A 27,344-nucleotide genomic window follows, 5' to 3' on the forward strand; every position below is an offset into this window, starting at 1 on the left:
TCATTCCCAGAAATGACAGGTTATATACCATATATACACACACCACACTGCCCAGGCCCCCCCCCCCCCCCCCCTTCACAAACATTTGTCAGAACATGAAGTTACCCTTTTAATAATTTTATGAATTATTTACAAAACAATAGTGACAACAAAAGCTACACATGAGAAATGTACAGTATGTACACAACATTAAATACTTTGTCTTAATACAAACACATTCAAAATACAGAGGGTGCAGGAACAGCAGTCTGGGTTATATAATTTAGAGGGAATGTTTCACCAAAAGAAGCATGCTTAGGCATGCAGCAGTTTACAAATAAAAAGAATTATCTTTGTCAGTGTATGCAAGAATGCTGCAGTGTGACGACATACTGTACACCGATCAGCCATAACAGGTTATATTTTTTATACATTTTTTTTGTGGGGTTAATCTTGCATGTGTTGGGATCACGATTTTCTTGCACTCCCCTGCCCCTTACAATGCTCACTTCATGCATTCTGTTTATACGATTCTCAATGTTGATTTAGGTTTTATTATAGATGTACAATGTCTTCCACAAGGAACCGCCCCGAGGAAAGGACAAGAACCTGAAACGTGTCAGGAGTAAAATTTCCATCTAGGAGACAATACTTATGTGTTGTACATTCTGAGGTTGTTCTTAAATAGTCAAATCGCAATGTCTATATAGATATTGGCTTTTTATAATATTTAATAAATTACAATCTGTTATGAATCAATACTTGGTTATGTAACATTACTCAGTTGCCCTTAAAAACCCAATCCTCCTTGGGGGACCCTTTCTCACTTAGAGCCAACCCTGGACAGCTGAAGCATCAGACCGACGCTGCAGCATAGAGGAGTATATATGTATGTAGATTTGCTTTTTTTAATTCCTATACTTCAGGGGTAGGCAACCTTAAAGAGGTGGAGATCTACCTGAACAACTTGGGAGAAGTCAAAGATCACCGATCAGCATCACCCCCTCACACCTGATTTAAATGTCTAATTGCCGTACTACCATGTCATACCTGCATGGCAATCATGGGTTTAAATCAGGTGGTGAGGAGGCAACACATTGCCCCCTCACCACCTGTCAAATACACTTAGATCACTTTTCAAAGAAGCAGCAGTGCCTGCTGCACTTGTAAAATAGCCTTTAGTTGCATTTGACAGTGGCACCCTTAGGGCTCATTCACACGTAAAGTTGGGAGGTGGTAAAACCCTGTGGTTGAGCAGTTTTCCTGCTGCTGGCACCACTCTGGAGACCGCTAGCCCGGATAAGAGGCGGAGTGTAGCATCATTCCACATGGGACAGGAGCCGGCACTACAGAGCAGGCATCAGCTAATGTGGCTCTTGCTCCCTACTACAGCTCCAGCTTTACAAGTAGTCCCTCTGCATTGCACTGTTTGATGCTCTGGGATGGTGGGTCAGCAAGCCCAGACCACGATCTACCAGTCACCTGTCTAATCTACTGGTAGTTCTCGATGTACAGGTTGCTGACCCCTGCTATACTTATAGGATTTTGCTGCAGATGGCTTGGTTCTAGATGCCTTCAAATGTCTAGTGGAGTCCATATCTTGACAGATTATGGTAGGTGATAATAACGGTATGGCTAATCGGTGTATAGGATATAGTACTGATCACTGACTCTCTAGCTTTCAACTGGAAAGTCAGAGGTTTACAAAGGAACCAAAGCAAACATTCCACGGTCAATTGCACTGTTTTAGCAATGTCAGAGAAGAGTTTTCCCATATGATTTTCTGTTATCTTGTTGCACATGTAGAAAAAGAATTGAGTACATTTCCACAACCAGCTCTTGACAATAGCTGTTACAACTTTGCGATTATACACTGCTGCTGCAATTTTGCTGCAGAAGTTTAATAAGCAATAATTGCCAAATATAAAATACCTCTTATCTCTATAAACTAGAAAATAATTCCAGCCATCTGAAAACCCACCCAAAGCTGCTTTTGGAAAATCAATGAGAGTACAGAGACATTGAACACCCATGAATCTACACATCTGGCATTCTCATGCTGTCATTTTCTTGTTGCAGATAACATATGCCTATGAACTACCAACTATGATACAGAAGAATTCTTGACAAGGACATCTAGGAGCTACTGCTGCAGGCTGAACACCATATTAGCAATGATACAGGCCATGACTCAGGGATGCCTTGGTATGTTGAACGATAAACTAAACTGGTCACAAGAAAAATACAGGGCCTCCTCCTGAAAAGGACAGTTTCCTGGCCTTTTTGCTGATAGTCTAGCTTCAAGAGTTATCAACTCAAAACAAGTGTACAAATTAGGAGTAAGGTGTTCTTATCCACATACTTTTCCCAGGTCCGGGACTACAAGTATTGGACCCAAAAAGGACAGCATGACAGCAAATTAAAGCTTTTTCAGGAGAGCCCAGCAATGGCTGACTGTTTTTGGACTCTACATAGAAATTTTGTGAGCATTTCTGGCTCTGCCTAGGCATACAAGCATGAAACTGCAAAACGCTAGACTGAATAGCTTAAAAACAACTTTTGTGATCCAGCAGGAATGAGGACACTCCACTCATGTCTGCCTCTGACACCTTTTGCCCCCCCTACTGGGGGTTAATTGTAGAGAAATCAATTACCAGTGGGTGATGAAATTCATGGGCAGGTGCAAGCACATGTGCAGCGCCCCAATTCCTGCGGATCAAAAAAGTTTTTAAGCTATTTAGCTTAGTAGTGGGTGGCTTCACTTTTATTACACAAGTTAGTTTGGGCAATGTTGAATCGTGGAGGTAGCAGGCACCTGCAGCTGAGGTGGATACAGCAGAGGACATAGCAGGCTAAGAGGTATAAACCAGTGGGATGGTAAACTATTCAGTATTAATGCAAAACTGATAGAAACTTGGAGGAGCTGATCCAGAAACAGAAATATCCATTTTGGATAGACTTGTCCTTTAAAAGGCAAGCATAGAAGTAAAAAAAGTTTTTAGATACAGGTTTCTCCCTTCTACCTCAGCTCAGATAAAAGCTGCCCCAAGTATGAGCTGTCTCCCCCTATGCCATTGTCGTCATCCAAGCCGCTAAAGCTGATATCCAGAAGGATCTTACTTAGACTCTCGTCCTTTGTGTCCAGCACAAGACCCTCCAGTAAGGAGCGATTGGCAGAGCTCCCTATGAGCAGCTCCTTGGAACATCGTCTATGTTTGCGCACACCCTTAGGAGTGTCCAGTGTGTCCGATTTGGGAGAAGGAGAAAGAGTACCCAGGAGGTCCGAGGGTGAGCCAAAAATAGGAAGATCCTTAAAAGGAGTCTCTCCAAAACTCAAGGCACCATAGCTGTCTTTGAAGGGGGTGAGAGCAGTGCTGCAGGGGATTCGGACAGGGCTGAAGTCAGGCAGAAGGTCTCTACTAAGGGAAGATTCAGAATCCCACAGTGGGAGGGTACTTGCTCCCAGAGGTTTACTGGGAGTTGAAGAGGAAGAAGGCTTCAGTCTCTCCTTAATAGGAGTTTTAAAGGCATAATCCTCATCCTGTGTGATCTGCGAGGGGCCCTCTTGTGCCTGTGTGTCCTGTAGAAAGGAAAAATCTGTGTCCAGGCCGGAATCACATGCACTGCAGTCAGGAAGGACTAACTCTGGTTCCTGAGAATGTGGGGTGACCAGCTGCTGTTTCCTTCGGGATCCACTCACTTTTTTGTACTGGAGAGGAGGAGGAGTCTTAATATCTACCAGCTCCGACTGAGCCTCAACTTCCATTACTTGAGCCAAAGGAGGAGGTTCCTCAGTCTCCTGTGGAATCTGAAAGAAATGTTGGGAGCCATGGGTCACAAAAACAGTTCTGCTAAATAAGAGGGAGAGGAGGGGAGGAAAGAGCTCATCCATTCACACTGCTCTAACCTTGGGGGCGATCTTGACACGTTTGCTGAAGTGCACTCCATCAAATGGTCCGGGATCAGCACTGAAAGCCTCCATGGGGGTTAACAAGACAGATTGAGCAACAGGAAACTGGATTGGGATAAGATAGGAGTCAATCCTAGGCAGCAGAGGCTTCATCTTTCTCTCTGGAGCTTTAAAAGTAGGAGGAAAAAAAAAAAAAAAAAAAAGACATTTTGTATGACTTCTATACTACAGGCATTTTCTGTGTAAGCATTAGAAGAGGAAGGGTTGCAGAAGGAAAGAGACTTGATGGACACCCCCCCCCCCCCCCCCCAATCACTCAGTTTCTAATATTACCAAAGTTGGGGGCAAAAAAAATTAAAAAATACAGTATATTGGGGGCTATATATGGAGGGCTATCCTGTGCTAGGAGGATGCCAGATATCTGGTCTGACTTGCCCCTACACAGCACCCTATTCAACAATGCTGCTTGGGGACCATGAATGTTGATTGAAGTACTGAGCACATGGTGTGCTGGACTGCCAGAGATCGACTACATGTGTCAGAGCAGTGGTCTAGATCTGCAGCAAGCTGCCAGCACAAAGCTTGGTATAGTTGTAATTCACATCTAAGACTAGACTATCCTGTGCACAGGATGACAACATTGTCCAATATCACTGCAGAAAGAACAGTATTATCCTGTTATATGAAGAGGAAAAATAGCTGGATGGCTCAATAGGTTAATAAAACCATTATAGGAGTACTCAGAAAAACAAAAAACTGCTTTGTTAATGCTACTGACAGATTGTATCTTTTTTTGTGTGCATTAAGCTGGCCATACACCAATAGGTTGTTTTTGTTTAGCATGCAAGCCGAAACAAAAAATAAAATAAAAATAAAAATCTAACCAATTCACACTTAGCCAAGCAGATGGACGAATCTCTTGTTGAGGACATTGTGTTTGGACAGCCGACACAAGCAACTGTCAGAATGCAGTAGTCACTGACAGATCGTGACTGCAGGCTATTTGCTAAGCTTTACACTTTAAAACAGGGTATATATAGTAATTTTAGACAATTGGTGGAGATCCTTTAAGGTGGGGCGATAGTTTCTGTACAAATGTGGTGTATTTATAAAATATTTACTGCAATTCTTGACACGATTTGTACATTATATACCAGTACTTGTATAAACAAACAATTACATACATGGATTAACCGAAACTCCCTGTAGTGGCTATCTTTATCATTTAGCATACTTGCAAAGACTACATTATAAGTCGCAAAACCGTAGGACTAACAATTAGAAACTGTGTATATAAATGTGCAAATGTAAAATATAATAAATGCTCATCCTCACATACATCAAATCACAAAAACAGCGATTTTTAAAAGGATACAGCTCCCCCTCAAGGCTAGGGTCACATCTAAGCTGCTGTGCTTAATACGTTTTTTAGGCACGTTCTGCAGTGCATTTTTAAACCATTGTTTATGCGTTTTGGCATGCATTTTGCGCCCCTTCCCCCCTAAAACACACATTGTATATAGCTGGTTGCTAAGGAAGGGGTGGGAAGCCGTCTGCCGCGTCCTTAACCAACGAGTCATCAGCTGTCAGCAGGGTTTCCCATTCATAGTCGAATGGGAGGGGTCCCCCCCAAAATCCATATCAGACCCTTATCCAAGCATGCAGCCCAGCTGGTCAGACAAGGGAGGGAACAAGCAAGTCCAAGTTAAAATGGTCTGTAGTGCGTTTCTGAAAAAAAAAAAAAAAAAAAAAAAACACCCCCCACACACACACATCACAAAAAACACGCCTAGGTGTGAACCTAGGGTAAAGAGTCCAGTTGATGGTAATGAGAATTTACCTTTAGTAGCAATGACTGCAGTCTGTGAGTTCCTGTTAAGTTCTGGGATTGACCGCTTCTGGAACGAGGAAATTATCTGAATTTATTAAAAGATTCCAGGGGTAAATACAGTATATTACAATCCCTATACTAACATATTAACTAACATATTTGATGTAAAAAGGGGGCTTTAGCTCCACCTGTTGGGTGGAGAAAAGTCTATATAATGTCCAATATTTCAGGTTTTCCCCACGTCTTGAACATATTGCAGTAATGTGTGCAAAACCGCTTCACATTTGCTTTCAAAAATGAGTCCACCCAAAGATGATTTAGGTTATAGATAAGGCTGAATCATCTGCCTACTTTCGTTAGTGCCGGGTGACTCCAGTAGCCCCCTGCTGTTTTGGGGGCAGGGTCCTCCACCCATTTCCTCTAACCCTCCTGCTGCATTAGATTAGGACTCATTCCTAATAAATGGGAACAGAGAGTTATTTATTTCCAGTCTGTTCAATTCGCAACTATTCGCCAAAAAACGGAAATGGGAGTTTTGGGTGGACTGAGCCATTTAATTATAAAACCATCTGATACTTGATACTGTTAAGCAGGACATTGGTACCACATTTTCCAGGTACCACCTTGTCCATGTAAGAAGTTACATACAATATTGTAACAATTACCGACTCCCCCACCTAATTATATTAATCAGCGTCTCCCCACTGCTTCTAGGGCAGCCGTCGACAACAACCAGGACTACACTTAGAAAAGACAATAAAACCAATGTAACAGAGCATTCACAAAAACACACAGATACTTACAGGTTCGCTGCACACAGATTGTGTGGAACTGGAGGCCTGCGGGAGTTCAGCGCAGACATTGAGCCATTTAAAAAACAATATTCAGAAAGGTTAACAAAACCACTGCAAAAGCGCTTATCTAGCAAAACAGCAAGCCAAAGACTGAATTCATGGACAATGAAACAGTGTTGGGTGAAATGTAATCATTCTAAATGTGACCAATTTTACAGACAGGCTAAATAAAGTGAACTTCCAAGCAAAATTCCCTGTCAGGTTTTCACTGCCATCCAGGGCTCCATTGGAGAGATTTCCCCTTACTTCCTGTCCCGCTGATGTTCTACCAGACAGGAGCTCTCCAACAGTAAGAGAAATAAAAAATGCTTTCCCTTAGAGTAGGGAGAAGGTTAGAGTATTTCTCGGTTTAATTTCTGTCTGCCCCTGTTGCAGATCGTCTCTTCCTATCTGGTAAAACCCTTATCACTAAAACAGTAAGTGAGTAAAAATCTCTGTAATGGAGTCCCAATTTAAAAAAATCTGGTAGGAGCTCCTTCCCCATTGCATCCAAAACTGGACAAAAACATTTTTGGGTTGACAAACACTTTAGTATATGTGAACTCCTTGTCCAGCTTCAGATATACAGCATTAGGCATAAAACAAACAAACTCCAAGCATCAAATAAAATCAGTCTCTTACTAACATCATCCAGTTAACATACTAAACCACTCAATTGAATGCAAGCTTAAAGCTGTAGAAATGTAACCTTCTAAAAAATGTGCCTTCCCTGTCATCACTGGTTCTCTGTGCTTCTTCTCTATGTAATGCAGGCAGATCTGGCTAAGGAAGGATGTATTTGCATGCACATTGCCCTAGGTAATGCCCACATGCAACACTGAGCCTCCACGATGGAAAGATCTGCAATCCAATGATTGAAAGAGGTGGGCAAGGGAAAATTAAGGTGGAGAGGAAACAGCTAAATGATGCTGGATGTCCTTTACAAGGAATTGCAGCAGCTTCTAATGCACACTGAGAAGCTCAGTTTGCAGTGCAATCGGAGTAAGCAATTTTGGTACAGGAGAGGCATCTGTATGTGAAGAGTGAAGGAAAGTCTATAATTCAGCTTTAACCAAACTCAAGCTCATCTGGGTTGTCAGAGGGATCATGTATTTTTCAATATTCAATTAGAATGGGTGGGCCCAGAGCAGAGAGACATGAATACATTGCCTGGCCCCTCAACAATAGTTACACAATCAAGTATAAGAAAAGAGGTAGAATTAACAAACTATTGAGTGAGTTGACATTTCCAGTTAAAGTAGAGGTACTCTTCCTTTACCCACTCTGCAACCTGTGCCTCAGAACTTGGCCTTCTTGCAGAGCTATGCTGCCAGAAGAAATATACGCATCTGACACATGAAATGTGTGGACTGATTAAGAGTAGACTCTGACTGACAGAGAGGGATGGTGGAGGCATGGATGGCAGGACAAACAAGTATAAACTCCCCGTTACAGGGCAAGAATTTTTTTTAGTTGACTTAAATTTTATGCTACAGCTATACTTCATCCCAATGTCAGAAGGGTTTTTGTGAAGCTCACCTTGAAGACCTGGTCGAGGGTCAGGCAGCGATTGGCCTGGGGGTGGATGGTCCAGTAAGAGATTTTATTGTTGGAAAGGCTTTCACGCACAAACATGTCATGTAGGGAGAGGTTGTGTCGGATGGAATTCTGTGGGAAGACAATAATAGATTCAGGGATATCCATTTCAGATAACTATGGATGAAGGGAATCTGGCAACTTGCAATATAGTGAAGGTGTCACCACTTAAACGGGGTTGTAAAGCTTTGTTTTTTTATTTTCTAAATAGGTTCCTTTAAACTAGTGCATTGTTGGTTCACTTACCTTTTCCTTCGATTTCCCTTCTAAATGTTTTTTTTTCCCCTTTGTCTGAATTTCTCACTTCCTCCTACACCCCCATGTGACCTCACATACAGTGTAAATCTGGCTATTACTGCAGTCTTATCAGTTGAAGCTGATAAGACTGAAGGTAAACATTACACAATCGGCACAAGTAAATACTCTGAAATAAAACAAGTCAGCTATGAACAGGGAAGCAGGGTTGCCATAGAAACGTTGGATTGAGAAGGAGGCTTGGTTAACAGTACAGGAAGTGCTCAATGTAAGGGCAGAAATACACTCCACTGTGGGCTCAGAAAACAATACTTAAGATGGCGCTGCCTAACTTCTAGAAACATGTTGTTTTTTAAACAGTAAGTAATGTGCAATTTGGGCTGATTTACAGTGGCTATAGTTTGATAATTACTTATTATAATGGACTAAATGAAAAGAAGCATCAGAGTGGGAGAGTTTACTTCCTCTTTAAAGCTCGAGAACCAGAAGTGATGTTGGGGGTTGCTCCTGTCCTCTAAGGCAGCGTTTTTCAACTCCACTCCTCAAGGCACCCCAACAGGTCATGCTTTCAGGCTTTCCATTATTTTGCACAGGTGATTTGATCAGTTTCACTGCGTTAGTAATTACCACTAGGGGTGCACCGAATGGGTTTTTTGGTGCCGAAACCGATACCGAAAATGAAAAATACACTAGGCCGAAAACCGAAACCGATACCGAAACAGCACCGATACCGAAAATGACTGTTTTTAAAAAATATTTTCATACAGCAGATGGAAAGAGACTGCAGGCATGGTGCAGGAGATGGTCAGAGACTGCAGGCATGGTGCAGGAGATGGTCAGAGACTGCAGGCATGGTGCAGGAGATGGTCAGAGACTGCAGGCATGGTGCAGGAGATGGTCAGAGACTGCAGGCATGGTGCAGGAGATGGTCAGAGACTGCAGGCATGGTGCAGGAGATGGTCAGAGACTGCAGGCATGGTGCAGGAGATGGTCAGAGACTGCAGGCATGGTGCAGGAGATGGTCAGAGACTGCAGGCATGGTGCAGGAGATGGTCAGAGACTGCAGGCATGGTGCAGGAGATGGTCAGAGACTGCAGGCATGGTGCAGGAGATGGTCAGAGACTGCAGGCATGGTGCAGGAGATGGTCAGAGACTGCAGGCATGGTGCAGGAGATGGTCAGAGACTGCAGGCATGGTGCAGGAGATGGTCAGAGACTGCAGGCATGGTGCAGGAGGTGGTCAGAGACTGCAGGCATGGTGCAGGAGGTGGTCAGAGACTGCAGGCATGGTGCAGGAGGTGGTCAGAGACTGCAGGCATGGTGCAGGAGATGGTCAGAGACTGCAGGCATGGTGCAGGAGATGGTCAGAGACTGCTGGCATGGTGCAGGAGATGGTCAGAGACTGCTGGCATGGTGCAGGAGATGGTCAGAGACTGCAGGCATGGTGCAGGAGATGGTCAGAGACTGCAGGCATGGTGCAGGAGATGGTCAGAGACTGCAGGCATGGTGCAGGAGATGGTCAGAGACTGCAGGCATGGTGCAGGAGATGGTCAGAGACTGCAGGCATGGTGCAGGAGATGGTCAGAGACTGCAGGCATGGTGCAGGAGATGGTCAGAGACTGCAGGCATGGTGCAGGAGATGGTCAGAGACTGCAGGCATGGTGCAGGAGATGGTCAGAGACTGCAGGCATGGTGCAGGAGATGGTCAGAGACTGCAGGCATGGTGCAGGAGATGGTCAGAGACTGCAGGCATGGTGCAGGAGATGGTCAGAGACTGCAGGCATGGTGCAGGAGATGGTCAGAGACTGCAGGCATGGTGCAGGAGATGGTCAGAGACTGCAGGCATGGTGCAGGAGATGGTCAGAGACTGCAGGCATGGTGCAGGAGATGGTCAGAGACTGCAGGCATGGTGCAGGAGATGGTCAGAGACTGCAGGCATGGTGCAGGAGATGGTCAGAGACTGCAGGCATGGTGCAGGAGATGGTCAGAGACTGCAGGCATGGTGCAGGAGATGGTCAGAGACTGCAGGCATGGTGCAGGAGATGGTCAGAGACTGCAGGCATGGTGCAGGAGATGGTCAGAGACTGCAGGCATGGTGCAGGAGATGGTCAGAGACTGCAGGCATGGTGCAGGAGATGGTCAGAGACTGCAGGCATGGTGCAGGAGATGGTCAGAGACTGCAGGCATGGTGCAGGAGATGGTCAGAGACTGCAGGCATGGTGCAGGAGATGGTCAGAGACTGCAGGCATGGTGCAGGAGATGGTCAGAGACTGCAGGCATGGTGCAGGAGATGGTCAGAGACTGCAGGCATGGTGCAGGAGATGGTCAGAGACTGCAGGCATGGTGCAGGAGATGGTCAGAGACTGCAGGCATGGTGCAGGAGATGGTCAGAGACTGCAGGCATGGTGCAGGAGATGGTCAGAGACTGCAGGCATGGTGCAGGAGATGGTCAGAGACTGCAGGCATGGTGCAGGAGATGGTCAGAGACTGCAGGCATGGTGCAGGAGATGGTCAGAGACTGCAGGCATGGTGCAGGAGATGGTCAGAGACTGCAGGCATGGTGCAGGAGATGGTCAGAGACTGCAGGCATGGTGCAGGAGATGGTCAGAGACTGCAGGCATGGTGCAGGAGATGGTCAGAGACTGCAGGCATGGTGCAGGAGATGGTCAGAGACTGCAGGCATGGTGCAGGAGATGGTCAGAGACTGCAGGCATGGTGCAGGAGATGGTCAGAGACTGCAGGCATGGTGCAGGAGATGGTCAGAGACTGCAGGCATGGTGCAGGAGATGGTCAGAGACTGCAGGCATGGTGCAGGAGATGGTCAGAGACTGCAGGCATGGTGCAGGAGATGGTCAGAGACTGCAGGCATGGTGCAGGAGATGGTCAGAGACTGCAGGCATGGTGCAGGAGATGGTCAGAGACTGCAGGCATGGTGCAGGAGATGGTCAGAGACTGCAGGCATGGTGCAGGAGATGGTCAGAGACTGCAGGCATGGTGCAGGAGATGGTCAGAGACTGCAGGCATGGTGCAGGAGATGGTCAGAGACTGCAGGCATGGTGCAGGAGATGGTCAGAGACTGCAGGCATGGTGCAGGAGATGGTCAGAGACTGCAGGCATGGTGCAGGAGATGGTCAGAGACTGCAGGCATGGTGCAGGAGATGGTCAGAGACTGCAGGCATGGTGCAGGAGATGGTCAGAGACTGCAGGCATGGTGCAGGAGATGGTCAGAGACTGCAGGCATGGTGCAGGAGATGGTCAGAGACTGCAGGCATGGTACAGGAGATGGTCAGAGACTGCAGGCATGGTACAGGAGATCAAAGCAGCCTCACCGGTTCCCCTCAGATGCAGCCTGCCTGATAAAAATGCATGCACAGTGTTTTCCATGTATTCCAATGGCTGTAGTTCACACCATGCAGTCAGTTTCCGGTGCGGAAACTGACTGCATGGTGTGAAATAGAGCCATTGGAATACATGGAAAACACTGTGCATGCATTTTGTGCAAAAAAAAAAAAAAAAACACACGGAACTGCATCTGGTGTGAACTGGCCCCAAGCAAGCTACCTGGTTCCGTTCCAACAGACTTCTATTGGGAATGCTCATATCGTTACCTCTACTAGCAATAACTTAACCCTTCCCCATTCTATCACATGGAGATAAAAACCTAGCTGGGTCAAAATCAAGATGATTATTATTTTTTTTATATGGTCAATAAAGTGAGTACAGCCTTTGTCCTGTGACCTGGTGTTATATAGCATGGCTACATTCACACAAGTGGCCAGAGGTAGATAGTTTCAGAGCCAAACTAATTACTTTTGGATGCAGCAACACTGTGGGCACAAAAAACTTGATTTAGCTGCGGACAAAACTCTGCAATGCTTGCCCTGGGCACACTTTCCCCCTTATGCAGCTTGCCAGTGTCTAAATGCAGCCTTACCCATGCCCGGATCAGAGCGGTGATCTCCGTGTGTCACGGAGCTGTGCATTGAATCTCCTGTAATCACGTCACGCTGATTCAATGTCCCGCCATTGGATCAGTGTACCGTCTGTCACAGGAGGCGGGACATTGTTACTGCAATTCAATGCACAGCTCCGTGACACACGGAGATCACCGCACTGTCGGGCGGGACGAAAGGAGGACAGAGGACTGGGGACGGACAAGGAAAACACCCGTGCAATGGGCGGCACCAGGGGGCGGGGCCCCACAAGGCCCCGCCCCCATTTTCGGCAAGATTTTCCTTTCGGCATTTTGCCGAAAACACCATTTTCGGCCGATATGTTTCGGCGGCCGAAATTTCGGTGCATCCCTAATTACCACATCTGATTCATCTGAGGGAAATCCTGAAAACATGACCTGTTAGGGCGCCTTGAGGACTGGAGTTGAGAAACACTGCTCTAAGGGCATAGAGCCGAGTGGGGGTCACCTTGCCCTCACTCGACTTCCCGTCTATCCAAGGGATTGGATCACTTCCGGGTCTACCGATGGCTCTGGTAAACCCAGAAACGAACAGAAAGCGTCAGCGGGGGGGGGGGGATGGGAGAATGTGCTCACTTTTAACATATGCCGAATCGCCCATAGTAAATTATGATAGTGGGGTTTGCTAGCTAGCTAGCTGCTGCCCTAACCCTGATTATGGGTGCACAGAATGGGTTTTTTGGTGCTGAAACAGATACGGAAAATGAAAAATACACTAGGCCGAAAACCGAAACCGCACCGAAACATTTAAAAAAATAATTTTTATACAGCAGATGACTGGGGACACGGTACAGCAGATGGTCAGAGACTGGGGACGCGGTACAGGAGATGGTTAGAAACTGCACATATGATACAAGAGATCAATGCAGCCTCACCAGTGCCCGTCAGATGCAGCCAGCCAGTGTCCCCCATTGCAGCCAGAGTGTCCCCTTATTGCAGCCAGTGTCCCCTTATTATTGCAGCCAGCCTGTGACGGGAAGAGAGGAGAGCCGCTTCTGCCGCCTGTTTGATCACAGCACCGGGAAAATCAGCGGCAGAGGGGCGGATGGGGATGTACCCCACTTCCGCTGCTCTTCCCGTCCCACCGGGAGGCCCAATCAATGATCCGCCGCTTCCGGCGGCTAGTAACAGACTGGCATGAAGCCGGAGACAGCTTTGTTACAGTCTCCTGGATGTAAACAACGTCACTTCCGGTTTACTCGGCTGCCAATGGCGCCAGATTTTTAAAAATATACAGTATTCAGATATACCGTTTTTGGTGATTTGAATACTTTGAAGTACAAAGGAGGGATTGGAGGTCTTTTAGACCCCCGATCCCTCCACAAAGAGTACCTGTCACCACCTGTCACAAGGGATGTTTACATTTCTTGTGACAGCAATAAAAGCGATCACATTTTTTTTTTTTTTAAACACACAATTTAATAATATAAAAATAAAATAACCGCTCGCGCAGCAAAGAAAATGCATACGGAAGTCGCGCCCGCATATGTAAACGTCTTAAAAATCACACATGCGAGGTATCACCGTGATAGTCAGAGCAAGAGCAATAATTCTAGCATTGGTGCTCCTCTGTAACTCTAACCTGGTGACTGTAAAAAATAAAATTTAAGGTGACGCTTATGGAGATTTTAAGTTTGTCGCCAGTCTACGAGTGCATGCAATTATAAAGCGTGACATGTTTGGTATCTATTAACTCGGCGTAACAGAACAAAAAAAAAAGAAGAGAGAAGAGGGGATAAATATAGTGACCCTTTTCCCAAAAAGTTGCGTTTAAAACTCCACTGCACAAATACCGTGTGGCATAAAATATTGTAACAATCGCCATTATCTAGATTCTCTGCTAAAAAAATAAATAATTATATAGAATATGTTTGAGGGTTCTAAGTAAATAGGGATTTTAACTCTTAAAACACCAAAATGACGACAGAAATAGGCTTAGTCAGTCATGGAAGGGTTATATTAATATATACACACACACACACACACACACACACACACACACACGGCAGTCAAGTGGTTAATTTAGGGGTAAAATGGATACGCATTATGTTTGGGTTTCGAGCATAAAAATAAAATAAAAAGGGACATGGCTTTACCAGAAAGGATAAGGCAGTGTAAAATCTGCAATAAAAAACCCACACAGAATGCAAATCTCACAAACCGATATAATGTTCACAGTGGGGGAAAAAAAAAAAAAAGACAACCCACACAGATCAAATGTTTAAACTGAGAAAACGTAACATTTTTAAAGAAAAAAATATATATAATATTATATATATTTTATAATAAGACAAGGCCATGTAGCATCCCCAAGGGGCAGCATCCCCTCCTGTTTTGAGCACCCTGTAAACATCTGGGAACTGAGAATAATTGCTGAAGTTTTCAGAGAACAATGTTGTCCCATTCTTGCCCGGTATTCAATTTAGCACTGTCCAGATAAGTCCTTCCCTGAAAAAAGGTACCGTCTGGATGGGAGTATATACGGCTCTAATCCTGGATATCTCTTTCAGCATGGTGTGCCTTTCCAGACGTGTAAGCTGCCTATTCCATACACACTAATGCATCCCCAAACCATCAGAGATGCAGACTTTTGACCTGAGCACTGATAAGCCGGAAGATCCTGCTCCTCTTTAGTCTGGAGGATGCAGCGCCCACAGTTGCCAAAAAAGTCATTTTGATTAGTCTGACCACAGAACAGTTTTCCACTTTGCAGCAGACCATTTTAAATGGGCTTTGGCCCAGAGAAGGTGGCGGAATCACTGGATCAAGTTAAGGTATGGCATCATCTTTGCATGATAGAGCTTTAACTTGCATTTTTTGATGGCACTGCAAATACTGTTAACTGCTTAAGAACCGCCTCACGCAGATATACGTCGTCAGAATGGCACGGCTGGGCACAATCACGTACCTGTACGTGATTCTTCAAGTGGCCAGCCATGGGTCGGAAGCGCACCGCTGACGGCGCGCTCCCGACCTGGTCCGGAGCTCCGTGACAGTGGGACCAGCGGACCCGATCAGGTCACAGAGCTGAAGAACGGAGGAGAGGTCTGTGTAAACAAACCTCTCCCTGTGCTTCCTAATGTGGCTGTCACCAATCGTCTGTTCCCTTTTATAGGGAAGGATGATCAGTGATGTCACATGCCAGGCCACGCCCCCCCAAAATAAAAAATATGTAGAAGAATACGCATCGGCCTAAATGGAGGAATGGAATGGAATGGAGGAAATTTTTTTTATATTTTTTGGGGCGCATCGGCCTAAATGGAGGAATGGAATGGAATGGAGGAAATTTTTTTTATATTTTTTGGGGGATATTTATTATAGCAAAAATATTGGAAATATGGCATATTTCTTTTAAATTGTCGCTCCATTTTTGTTTATAGCACAAAAAATAAAAACCGCAGAGGTGATCAAATTCCACCAAAAGAAAGCTCTATTTGTGGGAAAAAAGGATGCCAATTTTGTTTGGGAGCCATGTCGCACGACCGCGCAATTGTCAGTTAAAGCGACGCAGTGCCGAATCGCGCAAAAAGGGGCCTGGTCCTTTGGCTGCAAATTGGTCCAGGGCTTAAGTGATTTTTATGTACAAATATAAGTGAGCTCTCTGAGGAAAACAGCTTGCATGAAAAGGCAACACACCATCTAGAAATACATAAAGACAATTTTCCAATTTTTGGAAGTACTCCTGAGCCCATCACAGATTCATGCCTGTTTTTAATGCTGTGTTATTAAGATTATTGGCATACAATATTGCATTTTGGCCTTGTCCCTTGTGCACAGAGATTTCTCCAGATTCTCTGAATATGTTGATATTATTTACTGCAGATGATATAAAGTCTTTGCAATTTTACATCAAAGGAACATGATCAAATTGTTCAACCATTTTTAGGTGCAGCTTTTCACAAATTGCCTATCTTTACTTCTGAGACACTAAGGGCTCAGTTACACTTGATTTCACTTTAACACACACATGAACGCATAGTTTACACTATTTTATAGAGGTCTTTGGCAAAGCTCGCTTGAAGCCCCACCAAAGGCTCATCGAAGCCCCACCAAAGCACCAAGCAAAAGTAAAGTGTAAACGGGACTGTAAGTTAACCATTTTATTTAGGGACTGGAGCTTTGACTGGCGTTCAGAGAGCTTTAACAAAGCCTGTCCAAAGCAATGTTTTGAAGCAAGTGTAAACTAGCCCCGACTATCCAAGATGCTCCTTTTATACCCAGTAATGTTAATGACCTGTTGTCAATTACCCCAATTATTTACATAATGTTTTTTACAGCTTTTCATTGTTAGTATCACTTACATTGCCAGATTTTTGTTGCCCTGTCAATTTCAAAAGTCATCCCTTTTTTTTTTTCTTAAAATGATACATTTTCTCAGGTTAATAATTAGGTTTTCTATGGGAAATAAAATATGGGTTTATGAGATTTGCCAATCATTCCATTCTGTTTTTTTTATGCGATTTTACACATTGCCCCAACTTTTTTGGAATTGGAGTTGTATAATTTGTCTAGGTTTATTGTTCTACTAGTAGGTTCTGCATATTTTTTCACCTTCCAGCCAGGCTTGGCCACATATTTGAAGTAGGGGAAATGATCCTCGATCCAGGTGTAGATGTCTTTCAGTGTCATTCGCTTGTTTGGTGTGCTGTTAATGGCAAACTGGATGAGTGCCATGTAGGAGTATGGAGGGCGTTCAGAGATGGAGATGTGCCAAGGCTGACTGGAAGCTGGCTCTGGGATCTCCTCTTCCACCTAGCGGGGGGGGGGGGAGAAACAGATGCTGAAAAAAACATTTTTAGGAAGCAATATTTGAGAATCACAGAACAAAATAAGAGCTTTCTGATAAAATGTGCTGCTTACAGCCATCAGACCGAAGCGGTCAATGACAGGTAGTTTCCGGTAACACAGAAATTTCTTCAAATCTCATAAAATTAAAGTGGTTCTAAAATAAATACTTTTTTTTACCTTAATAGTCCCTGCATTAGGGGTGGGGGTTGTCTTACTACTTGCTCCTCCCACCCGCCCCCCAACAATACTTACCCCTTGTCTGCTCTTGATCAAGATTTGTACCCGTGTGCTGCTGTCAAAATGCACTGTGTGTGTCCATGTAGCTGCACACAGCTTGGCTTGGGAGCATGCTTACATGAGTGCCCCCACGTGACAGCATGCTATGAGGCAAAGAAAAGAAGGAGCAGGGGGCCACAAGAGGAGGCAAGGGGCTGCTCTGTGCAATATATTGCACAGAGCAGGTAAGTATAACAGGTTTATTGTTTTAATAAAACCTTTAAAATCACTTTAAAGAAGAATTAAATCCAAAAACACACATATTACAGCTTACCAATTCTTAGATGTGACGGCTGTATTAGTTTCCTTTTTTGGGCTCTTTCTTCTATTTTTATCTGGTAATCCAGCCAGCAAGTTTTGTTTTCCACAGGACACACTCTCCAGCAGAATGTATCATTTTACATGGATGAGACAAACCACCTAACACTAGCAGGGGTAATTAAAACGATCAGCATTTACCGTATTTATCGACGTATAACACGCACCTTTCTCCCCTTAAAATCGGGGGGAAATCATGGGTGCATGTTATATGCTGATCCCCACTGTCTGTGAGCCAAAAAATATAGAGCAGTGCCAAAAAAGATCGAGCCGAGTGCTCGGCTCTGCTTGCCGTCCTGACTCCCTGCTATCTCTGGAGCGAGTGCTGCCAAAAAAGACCGAGCCGACTGTACTGTGTACTCGGCTCGGCTTGCAGTTCCGCCCAGACTGGGCTGGAATGTGAGACGAGCCGAGTACACAGGCTCTGTCTATCTCGGCAGCGGGAAATTTAAACACTGGGCAAGGCTGCAAACAGCGCTGGGCAAGGCTATTTACATGCCACATGAAAATGACACTGAGCAAGGCTTCAAATGACACTGATCATTGTGAAATGATGGACAAGGCTGCAGATGGACATTGATAAGGCTGCATTGATGAGCATTTAAATGCAAGTTTTTTTTCATTAAACTTCCCCCCTAAGTTTTTTTTTCTTAAAATGCCCTCCTAAACTTGGGATGCGTGTTATACGCCAATAAATAAATGTTATCTATTAATACAAAAATGTATTCCAAAAAGGAAAAAAAAAAAAAAAACTCCCAAAAAACGATTTGCTGTAAATGGTTTATAAAGTGAGCTGGAGTTTGGCTTCAGTTTGTTAACGTATCTAAATCTGATAAATGCTCTCCCTCCTCTGCTTATTCCTCCAGAGTTGTGTCTCAGTAAAACAGGTGGCGTGTTACTGGCCAGATCACCAGGTGAAAACAGAGTGAAAAAGCCAAAGAAAACAAATGCAGCCATCACATCTAACGCCTGGTATGCTGCAATAAATTTTTTGGTTTTAATACCGCTTTAAATCAAACATCTTTAATTTTTTTTCTGTGTTTAACCCACATTAAATGCTGCTGTAGGATTGGTTCACCTTAATTTGTTTGGTTTTATTTGATTAGCGCAGTTTTTCACCCTTTATTTAATCCAAACTGCAATAGCCATCTTGTGGCTTACCATAACCTGCTTTCAACAGTGCCTTTTGTAACAAAACTATCACGGTCACTGAAAACAAGGCAGGGGCCCTTATTTTCCTTTCAAATGACCAGCTGCTGCCACTCTCTCGCGTACTCCGGACGAACACTCAAGCAACAACCTTGTGTAGTCTTTGTGGATCCCCCCTGTCTTCCGCACACTTCTAATCTGATGGGCAGTTTATACAAATCAGACAGTACAGTCCAACCCTACTAGTCACAGAAAATAACTCCCCTGTCACCACATACAGAGCTTTATTGTAATGTCCAGTACAACACACTTGACCCTCCTCCTTTTGCCTGGCCATAGCAAAGGATTTTAGAAGCTAACAGGTAAAATTAAACTTATGTCAAATTAGATAATTTTAAAATGAAAGATACTTAAGCTATATTAAAAAGGAGAATGTTTTTCCCTACTTTTCACCCCCCTCTAATCTATCCTGCGAGGTGTTTTTTGGTGCTTATTTGGTGGCAAAATTTATATAGTCATCCAAGTACTTCATCCTGGTCATTTGCCAGTACGGTTTACAGATGTGGGTGACTGCTAATCCAGCGCAGCAGATGTGCTCGAGATCACCGGTCCCATTGTGTGATAGATAATTCCTCTTCTGGGCAGCCAATAGGAAGCATCCACATCATCTAGGCAGCGATGTGGACACCCAAAGAAGGATCCATGTAGAAAGCAAAAACAGAAGGAGACTTTTTTTTGTTTTTTACTTGTACCTACAGGTAAGCCTGGAACTGTAATAAGGCTTACATGTAGGTACAGTGAATATCTCCTAAACTTGCACAGTTTATGAGATGTTCACAATGCATACAGCCAGTGATGTCATACCTGTGCCATGGGAGTGACCTCATTGCGGTTTGGCAAATCAGATGGCCGGAGCACGTGAACTTGGAAGGATGACCGGGTGAAGATGGAAGCCCTGGCAGCATGCCACTGAAGGGTTTCATTCTAAGGTAAGCATTTCATAATGTGCTAGTTATGCCATTGTCTTGCAGAGTTTTTAAAAAAGGCTGCATTTACTACCGCTTTAGTTAATCAGCTATGGGGGAGGGGAGAGGAAAAAAGTTATCCCAGCAAAGATTGGCGTTAAGGTTATGGGCCATGCTGGGGGTGGGGTGTGAGCAATGATTCAAGGTATTGAAGGTGATCCCCGAGTTAGGATCACCTTGGTAATGTTGCTGCCCTCAGAGTACTTCCCTCAGATATTCACCTTGATACAATCTACTTCAGGAGTGAGATTTTCCTTTTCTTCGGGTTCTGGCGTCATACTGCGCGATCCCAGTCCATCCGAGCTCATCTTACCCAGCCACTGCATGTTCGTCAGGCTGATGTTCAGTTCCTCAGAGTCAACCTGCACCACTGAGAGAAAGGAGAACAAGAAAGGGTTAACATTCTCCAAAAAGGACATGTTTAGAGCTCCCCCCCCATCCAAACCCTGGAATAAAAATAAAAAAATTTATATTTATATATATATATATATATAGCAGCTTACAAGTACTTAGAAGTAGTGGCTGCATTTGTTTGTTTCTTAGTTCTTTATTTTCACTTGGTGAATCTGCCTGTAACATTTCCTGTCATGGGGCAACAATGCTCACTGTACTTTATGTATGGAGGATCAGTATTCTCATCCTGGGACAGGACTACAGAATGCCTGTCCCTCTTCTCCATAACCCTGGGTGGTGGCTTTACAGCGGAGCCCTAAACCTCCACTCCTGTGCTCCCCTGCTGGTGCTCTAGGCTTCTCCTCTTCTCGTTGTGCCACCATAGGAAGTTGCTTGCTATGGGGGGAAATACAGCATGACTCAACCTCTGTCTCCCCCCCCCCCCCCCACAGGATTTGATTGGACAGCACAAGCCAATGGCTTCTGCGCCTGTGGGAAGAGGGAGAGGAAGCAGCAATGCTGCAGTCAGGCAGCGCACTGGATCGATACAGGACTTGGGTATTTAGGAAGGGGTGGGGGCTGCACAAAGTGGTAGGACGTTTTTTTTTTTTACATTTAGAAAGGCTAAAGACTGCGATTGACGAATGGGGAAAAAAAAAAAAAATAATAAAAAAAAAAAACGTAGAAAGTGAAAAGATTTTTTGAACCAATGTACTTTCAGTTTTGCCCATTTTTTAATTAAGGGGGTTAGGGTATTTAGAAGAAAAACCCAGTGTAATATGGGGGGTGTGGGTGGGTCCAAACTTCACAAGATGGGGAGGACTATCCCAATAGTTATGAGGCATTCCAGATGGGGCGTCACTAGACAGGAGGGGTTATTCTCCATGAACAAAAATATACACCGATAAAGCTACCTCTGACAGAAAGCTTCCCCCGTTTCCTTAATAGTGGATGTGAGGTCCTCCACAAGTTAAGAGGTTTTGTATCCTGGCAATCCACTGTGCCAAAGATAGGAGGTCTGGCTACCGCTAAACAGGAGGGATGCACAACCAGACTGAATTAAAAGTAAAAGTAAATGAGCAGAAACCTCTAATACGTCTCTGTGGGGATCATGGTTTGATGGAGAAGGCTGGGACATGGGGGACTGGGAAGTCTAAATTTTTGCATAGAGCTAATCAAATGCCAAAATAGTTGGAGCCTAGGGTATCCCAAAAAAATGTGAACGATGGTGCCTTAATAAAAACCTAACCTAAACTTAAGATCCCCCTCTGGATAAACGCATGGGAAGTCTATTCTGGGGGGAGGGGTCACGAAAAGTAGTGCAGTTAAAGGGTTCTCCAGAAGCTGAATGGAGCATAAATGGGGTCTGCCTTTAGGTCATGGGCCGAAAGTCACCATTCACTTGTACATCTTTCAATGGGGACACCTCTACTAATGTCAACTGTCTGGGATTAATGTCGTCTTACAATAAACAATAATGGAGAATTTCCCCAATAGCACACACAAAAACTTAGTATGGTAAGGGGTTATTTACACTTTGCTGTTGTGTCAACACATTTTACTGCAATGCATGTGTGTTGGTGTTATATGGCACCATTCATTTGAATGACAACTCGATGCACCTTCTCAACAGATGTGTGACGGGCTGCCAAAAAATAATACACGCAGCATTTTTTTTGCCAGCTCGCCACAATGTGTTGCAAGGCACATTCATTGAAAGGCATGCTGGGTTGTGATTCAAATGAATTGAAACATACTTAAAGTGCGTTGTGGTAAAGCACATATTACTTCACTGAGAAGGTGTGAGAAAGCCTTAAAAAGTCTGAATATTTCTTGAATACCTTTCTGGTCTTCCTCTGCAATTGGCTGGCTGGATGCTGGAGCCTCAATCTGTACAGTGGCCACCTCCTCCTTACATTGGAAGCCCAGCTTCTCAGCCTGAGCGTGAAACGAAGGACTCCCACTGATGAGGATAAATTTGTTAGGTCCACCCATCTCTTTTCCTCGCGCAGTTAACGCCTGAATAATACTCTCCATATCAGAATTTGGGGGAAGGACAACAAGCTGAGTGTCTGGAATGGTGGGATGACCCATGACTTTTATTTCAGAGGCTATAGATTTCACGTTGACACAAGTTGACTGAGGAGTACAGGATGCTGCGATTCCCAGGGTGGCATTCTGATTTTGGTTAGGACTTAAGATAGTTTCAGAGAATTGGTTTTGTTCTGGGGTAGGGGACACCACCACCTGACTGTCCAAACTTGGGTCAGGTCTTGCAGCTACCCCTGTCTTCTGAACAAGGTTCTGCACAGGGTTTACATCTGCACTGGGAACCAAGTTCTGTTCGGGTTGTTCTCCAGATCTGGTCAAGGTGGCCGGTCTTTGTTCTGGTGTCCCCATACTGCAGGCGCCATCTTTTTGCGGTAGTGTTAACTTCCGCCTTTTCAGAATTAGTGGCCTACGGGGGCTTGATCTCATGGTGTGATGACAAAGGTGGGGGCCATTGGAAAAACAGGTTCTGAAATAAATGAGAGAACAGCTTTATTATTATGGTTTTCCAAATGTATTAAGTGTTGGCATATTACTAATGGTACCAGGATATACAGGACTGTGCAATCTCTGAGCGGAACTTTAGTCCAGGAAGATAATGACCCTGGATAATGCCTGAAAAAAAAGATGGCTCTGTCCCTCTGGAGATTAAGGCCTGGTTCACATTATTGCGAATTGGAGGAGGGTTTCTCCACATCCAATTCGCATAGCAAAAGATTATGACTGGCTCTCTATGGAGCTGGTTCACACATCTCCGCAGCGAATTGCACAGGAGCCCTGTGCATCTTTTGGTCCGTTTCAGGTCCGAATTCAGCCCAAAATCAGATCTGAAACGGTGAATGGAGACGACCCGGACTCCTGCTGTGAGGCACTGTATGCTAACGTGTGAACCCAGCCTTAAGCAGATGAAGACATTGTCAGGGGGAGTACTGGGATCTCTGAGAGGTAATAAATACCTGGAAATGTTACACTGACATTACTTACTTGCTTACATCATGGGTGCTCAACCTGTGACCTTCCAGCTGTTGCAGAACCACAAGTACCATGAGGCATTGCATGCCGCCGACAGTCACAAGCATGACTCCCAAAGGCAGAGGTATGATGGGACTTGTAGTTCCACATCAGCTGGAGGGCCACAGGTTGAGCACCTATGGCTTACATGCATATCGAATAATATACCTGAGATTGAGTCCACTTCTGGGATATACCGCTATTAGTGAATTGGATGAGGTTTTCTTCACATCCAATTCGCATAGCAGGAGAACGTGACCGGCTCTCCATGGAGCCGGTTCACATATCTCCATTGTGGCTGAGGAGTGCACTGCACAGAAATGTGCATCTTTGGCTCAGTTTCAAGGCCGAATTTAGGCATAGATAAGGAAACAAAGTAGAATTGTTCTTATCAAGCCTACAATCTGAACCTACTGGATAAAGGTGATGTGTGACATACTAAAACACTTATGAGAAATTTGTTAATTTTTGAGATGTGTATAAAAGACAGCAGCAAATTGCAACTCAGCCACCGTAACAGGAAGGAGGATGAGCATGACTGGCAAAGCATGAGGACAGCTGTGTGGCTAACAGAGCAGATAAAGAAAAAGCATAAACAAACAAGAGTAACCTACAGACTGATTGGGTGTTAAGCTCCCACAGATGGATGGAAATTCAGTTGGTTTAGCAGGGACTGGACCAATTTCAATCCATCTATGGCTGTTCCCAATTGACATATGTCAGCAGAGTCCTGCAGTTTGAATACAATAGCACAGCAAGGAGGAGTCCTTCATCCAACTCCCATGTGTGGATGGGGGAAATCACAGGTTGGATATAAAGCAACGATTTTTTATTTATTTTTTTGTTTTTAAGTAAAATGCTTTTGGAGTAAAAATCTAAAGATAGTTTTCTATTTAAGATACATTAATAATTTCCTTTATTCAGCATGAAATGGAGCTTAGTTATGTAGCATTAGGCTTGTAAAAAAGTTCACGAATATTCCTTCATCTCAAGGTTTTGCAAATCTATGTACACTACAAACTGTATGATTGAATCGGTCCTGATATCACCGTTTTACTAACCTGACAGCTTATTATTCTAAATAGGAAACCTAATTTTGTTTGCAAAATTAATGGGTCACAGTGTGCACTGTAAAACATGTCTTCTAAGTCTGGCTATAGCTGGCAATACTAGGCAAAAATTTGAGCCATTGGTTGCTCTGGGCGCAATGCGCCTTGAGAAAAGTTGAATGAAAAATTGACTGAGCTAGGTGGAAAATGATTAGGCTTCGTGAAAGCGGAAGTAAAGTCCGCTAAGAAATTTGTTTTTTAGGGCCCCTCAGGAGGGTTATGCCAGAATGTGCTAGTATGCACAGCATATTATGGCAGAGTTACCGGTCATACGGTGTCCTCCAGCACTGCGGTGGGATAGATCCGCCAGGCCCCCTGGTACTTCCCTATTCGCCCGGTCTTCCTTCTGGGTCCTGTGCCTTCAGCCATTTGATAGGCCAGGCCTTGATGACATTACTCCCACCCAAGCGCATTGAGAGTCACATCGCCTTGGCACAGATCGGGCCAAAAAATTATTGCCGAGCTGCACATGTAACATGACAGATGACAGGCAGAAGAGACCATTAGGGTCTCTTCTGTCAATACTACCCTGAATGTCAGCCATTTGTTTACAAAATCAACTTTACTTCTACTTTAACATGGATGCACTTAAAGCGGAAGTAAACCCTCATCATTTTCAACTAAAAAAGCTGCCATCTTGGCCTCTGATCTTCAACTGTCATGCTGCTGTACATGTGGTCAGTTATGACACCAGCCATTTGATAGTTTAACAGTTTGGTAGAAAAACACAAGCAAATGTGACAGTTAAATTCCCATCACATGCTGAAACTGTTAAATCAATTTAAAGGGGAACTGCATCTAAAAAGGAAGTTCCGCTCTTCCCTCTCCCCCACACCTCTGACATATTTGGGACATCGGTTGATTTAACCGTTTCAAAAAACAGTTAGCAATCCCGGCGTTCCAGGAATTTAACTGTCACATTTGTTTGTGTCCTCAACCAAACTGTCAAGCCATCAAATGTCTGATGTCATAACTGATCACATGTGCAGCACCATGGCAGTTGCAGATCAAACAAAAGCAGCTTCCTTGGCTGTAAGGAATAGGAGGGTTTTATTCCGCTTTAAGAAAAGCTCAGCTGTGTCTAAAAATAGAAAGCAACTGAGCATCTGCAGAGCAGAGTAAGGTGAGAGTGTATTACTGGATATTAAAAATAGTATAGACACTTATATTTAATGTTTTACATAGTTATATCTGCAAAAGGGGCCAGCCTGAAGTGACGTAGCAGGACTTATTTTCTGACTAAAGTTCCACTTTGCGTACTCCTCGTGTAATCATGGAAACTTCTTCATAATCTATTTTCCTTGTGCCAAATTCACCAAGTGCCCTCACACAGCTAATGTTTATATTTAGTAGGGTTGCACTAATACAGAACATTTGCAGGAGCACTTGTACTCGTGCAAATGGTCCAATGCTTGATCCGATACCTGGATCGGTCAGGGATGGTCGGTGCAGCAGTGGGGAGTTACAAGCACCGATCTTCATGTATAGATTATATATTACCTCAATTTTAGAAAAAATTAAATAGAAATAGAAAACTACTGACACAGTCCACGCATCATCAGTGCTGCATATTAGTGCCACTGCCATATGACAATAACCACTTAAAAAGGATAAGGATAAACAATCGGCATCAGGAGAGCCGCCGATCGGCTCTCCTCTACTTGCGTCTGTCAGCCGCGAGTGAGAAAAAGCCAATCACCGGCCTTTTCTGTTTACATCGTGATCGGACATGGCTGATCACGTGTTAAAAAGCCTCCGCTTTTTACCGAGATCAGTGTAGCGGTGTGAAGTGACATTTGACATCGCTCCAGTCCTCCAAGGGCATAGAGTTGAGGGGGGGGGAGCCCCCCCCCCCATCATGCCCATAGAACCGGACTCGGGGAGGTGGGTGTTACCCTCTCCTGCCACCCATAAAAGTGATCTCTGGGCAACGTATATCCACAGTGGGTGATCCGGAAGTGGTTAAAAAAAATAAATGTATCTGTACTTGCACTTGTTATTAAAAAAGTGCTATTGGTGCAACCCTAACGGTTAGGTGTGTCTCCCCCCCCCCCCCCATCTCCATCACTTATTGAAGCCTTCTGTTATTCAGTACCCCAGTATCAGCCATCTGTCCCTTTTCCCATTGTTTACAAATGACCCTTATCCCGGTGTTAGCTCTGGGAAAGAAGTCTGTTGTGTACAAGTCCCATCAGATCAACCCCCTGTGTATTGGGGGATTTAGAGCGGCATCACCTTAGGAAGACAACCAGCAGACTGTGCAATGATATAGATATATAAAAAAATTTAATTACGTGTATATGTATCATGTAATGCCAACAATTTGTCCAGCACATTACAAAATAGAAATAGTACAAGACAGTTCAGACAAGTGACAGCTTACAATCTAAATATACACACACACTTGTAGGGGGGAGGGGGTATCCTGGTGACACACGCCTCTCCCATAACTAGGCCCTGTAGTAGAAATCCCGGCATTCCCCACTCCCTCTCACACTGTGTCATGGCAGTGCTGCGGTAACCCCTAACAACCATGTTCGCCCTCGGTTGCTATGCGTTAGCCCCCTTCACACACACAGGGAAGCCTGTCTCCCGTTTACCGAATTGTCTCTCCCGTTCGTCGCCGTCCTTTTCCCGAACTCTTCCAGCCGCCGCCGTTTGAATTTTCGCGCTTTGCGACACGTCCTGTCAAGTGACAAAACAAGCCAATGACGGTCCGCCGGAGTCCTACGTCACCCCTTGCAGGCCAATGGATGGGGGGTCCATAGCGTCGCCTAATCAGCGGCCAATCGGCACTCAGCCGTTTGGGGAAGGAGCAGCTGGGGCCAATGGTGGGACAGAGCTGGGTAT

General features: G+C 44.6%; 1 protein-coding gene across 1 annotated transcript; it reads right to left on the reverse strand.

The window, feature by feature from the left end:
- Positions 1-96: 96 nt before the first annotated feature.
- FOXM1 (forkhead box M1) lies at positions 97-27,246 on the reverse strand. Its single transcript, XM_077468977.1, has 9 exons — positions 27,095-27,246; positions 22,167-22,843; positions 20,154-20,302; positions 16,928-17,128; positions 8,093-8,221; positions 6,524-6,559; positions 5,730-5,787; positions 3,887-4,056; positions 97-3,787 (listed from the first exon to the last, which is right to left on the reverse strand). Exons 2-9 carry the CDS (start codon positions 22,801-22,803, stop codon positions 2,999-3,001), a joined length of 2,169 nt encoding a protein of 722 aa, XP_077325103.1. The 5' UTR covers positions 22,804-22,843; positions 27,095-27,246; the 3' UTR covers positions 97-2,998.
- Positions 27,247-27,344: the final 98 nt, after the last annotated feature.

This window comes from Lithobates pipiens, unplaced genomic scaffold, assembly GCF_037356315.1.
Source record: "Lithobates pipiens isolate NorthernLeopardFrog02 unplaced genomic scaffold, aLitPip1_a1.2 Scaffold_8, whole genome shotgun sequence".
NCBI lineage: Eukaryota > Metazoa > Chordata > Amphibia > Anura > Ranidae > Lithobates > Lithobates pipiens.

Bases quoted from the DNA above. Each gene is read 5' to 3' on its own strand.
- FOXM1 (XM_077468977.1), bottom strand. From the start codon at position 22,803: ATGAGATCAAGCCCCCGTAGGCCACTAATTCTGAAAAGGCGGAAGTTA. The intron at 8,222-16,927 runs GTGAAAAAATAT...GTCTTCCCACAG, and splicing joins TGGCCAAGCCTGGCTGGAAG to AATTCCATCCGACACAACCT. The intron at 4,057-5,729 runs GTAAATTCTCAT...CTACTTTTAAAG, and splicing joins TGCAGTCATTGCTACTAAAG to CTCCAGAGAGAAAGATGAAG.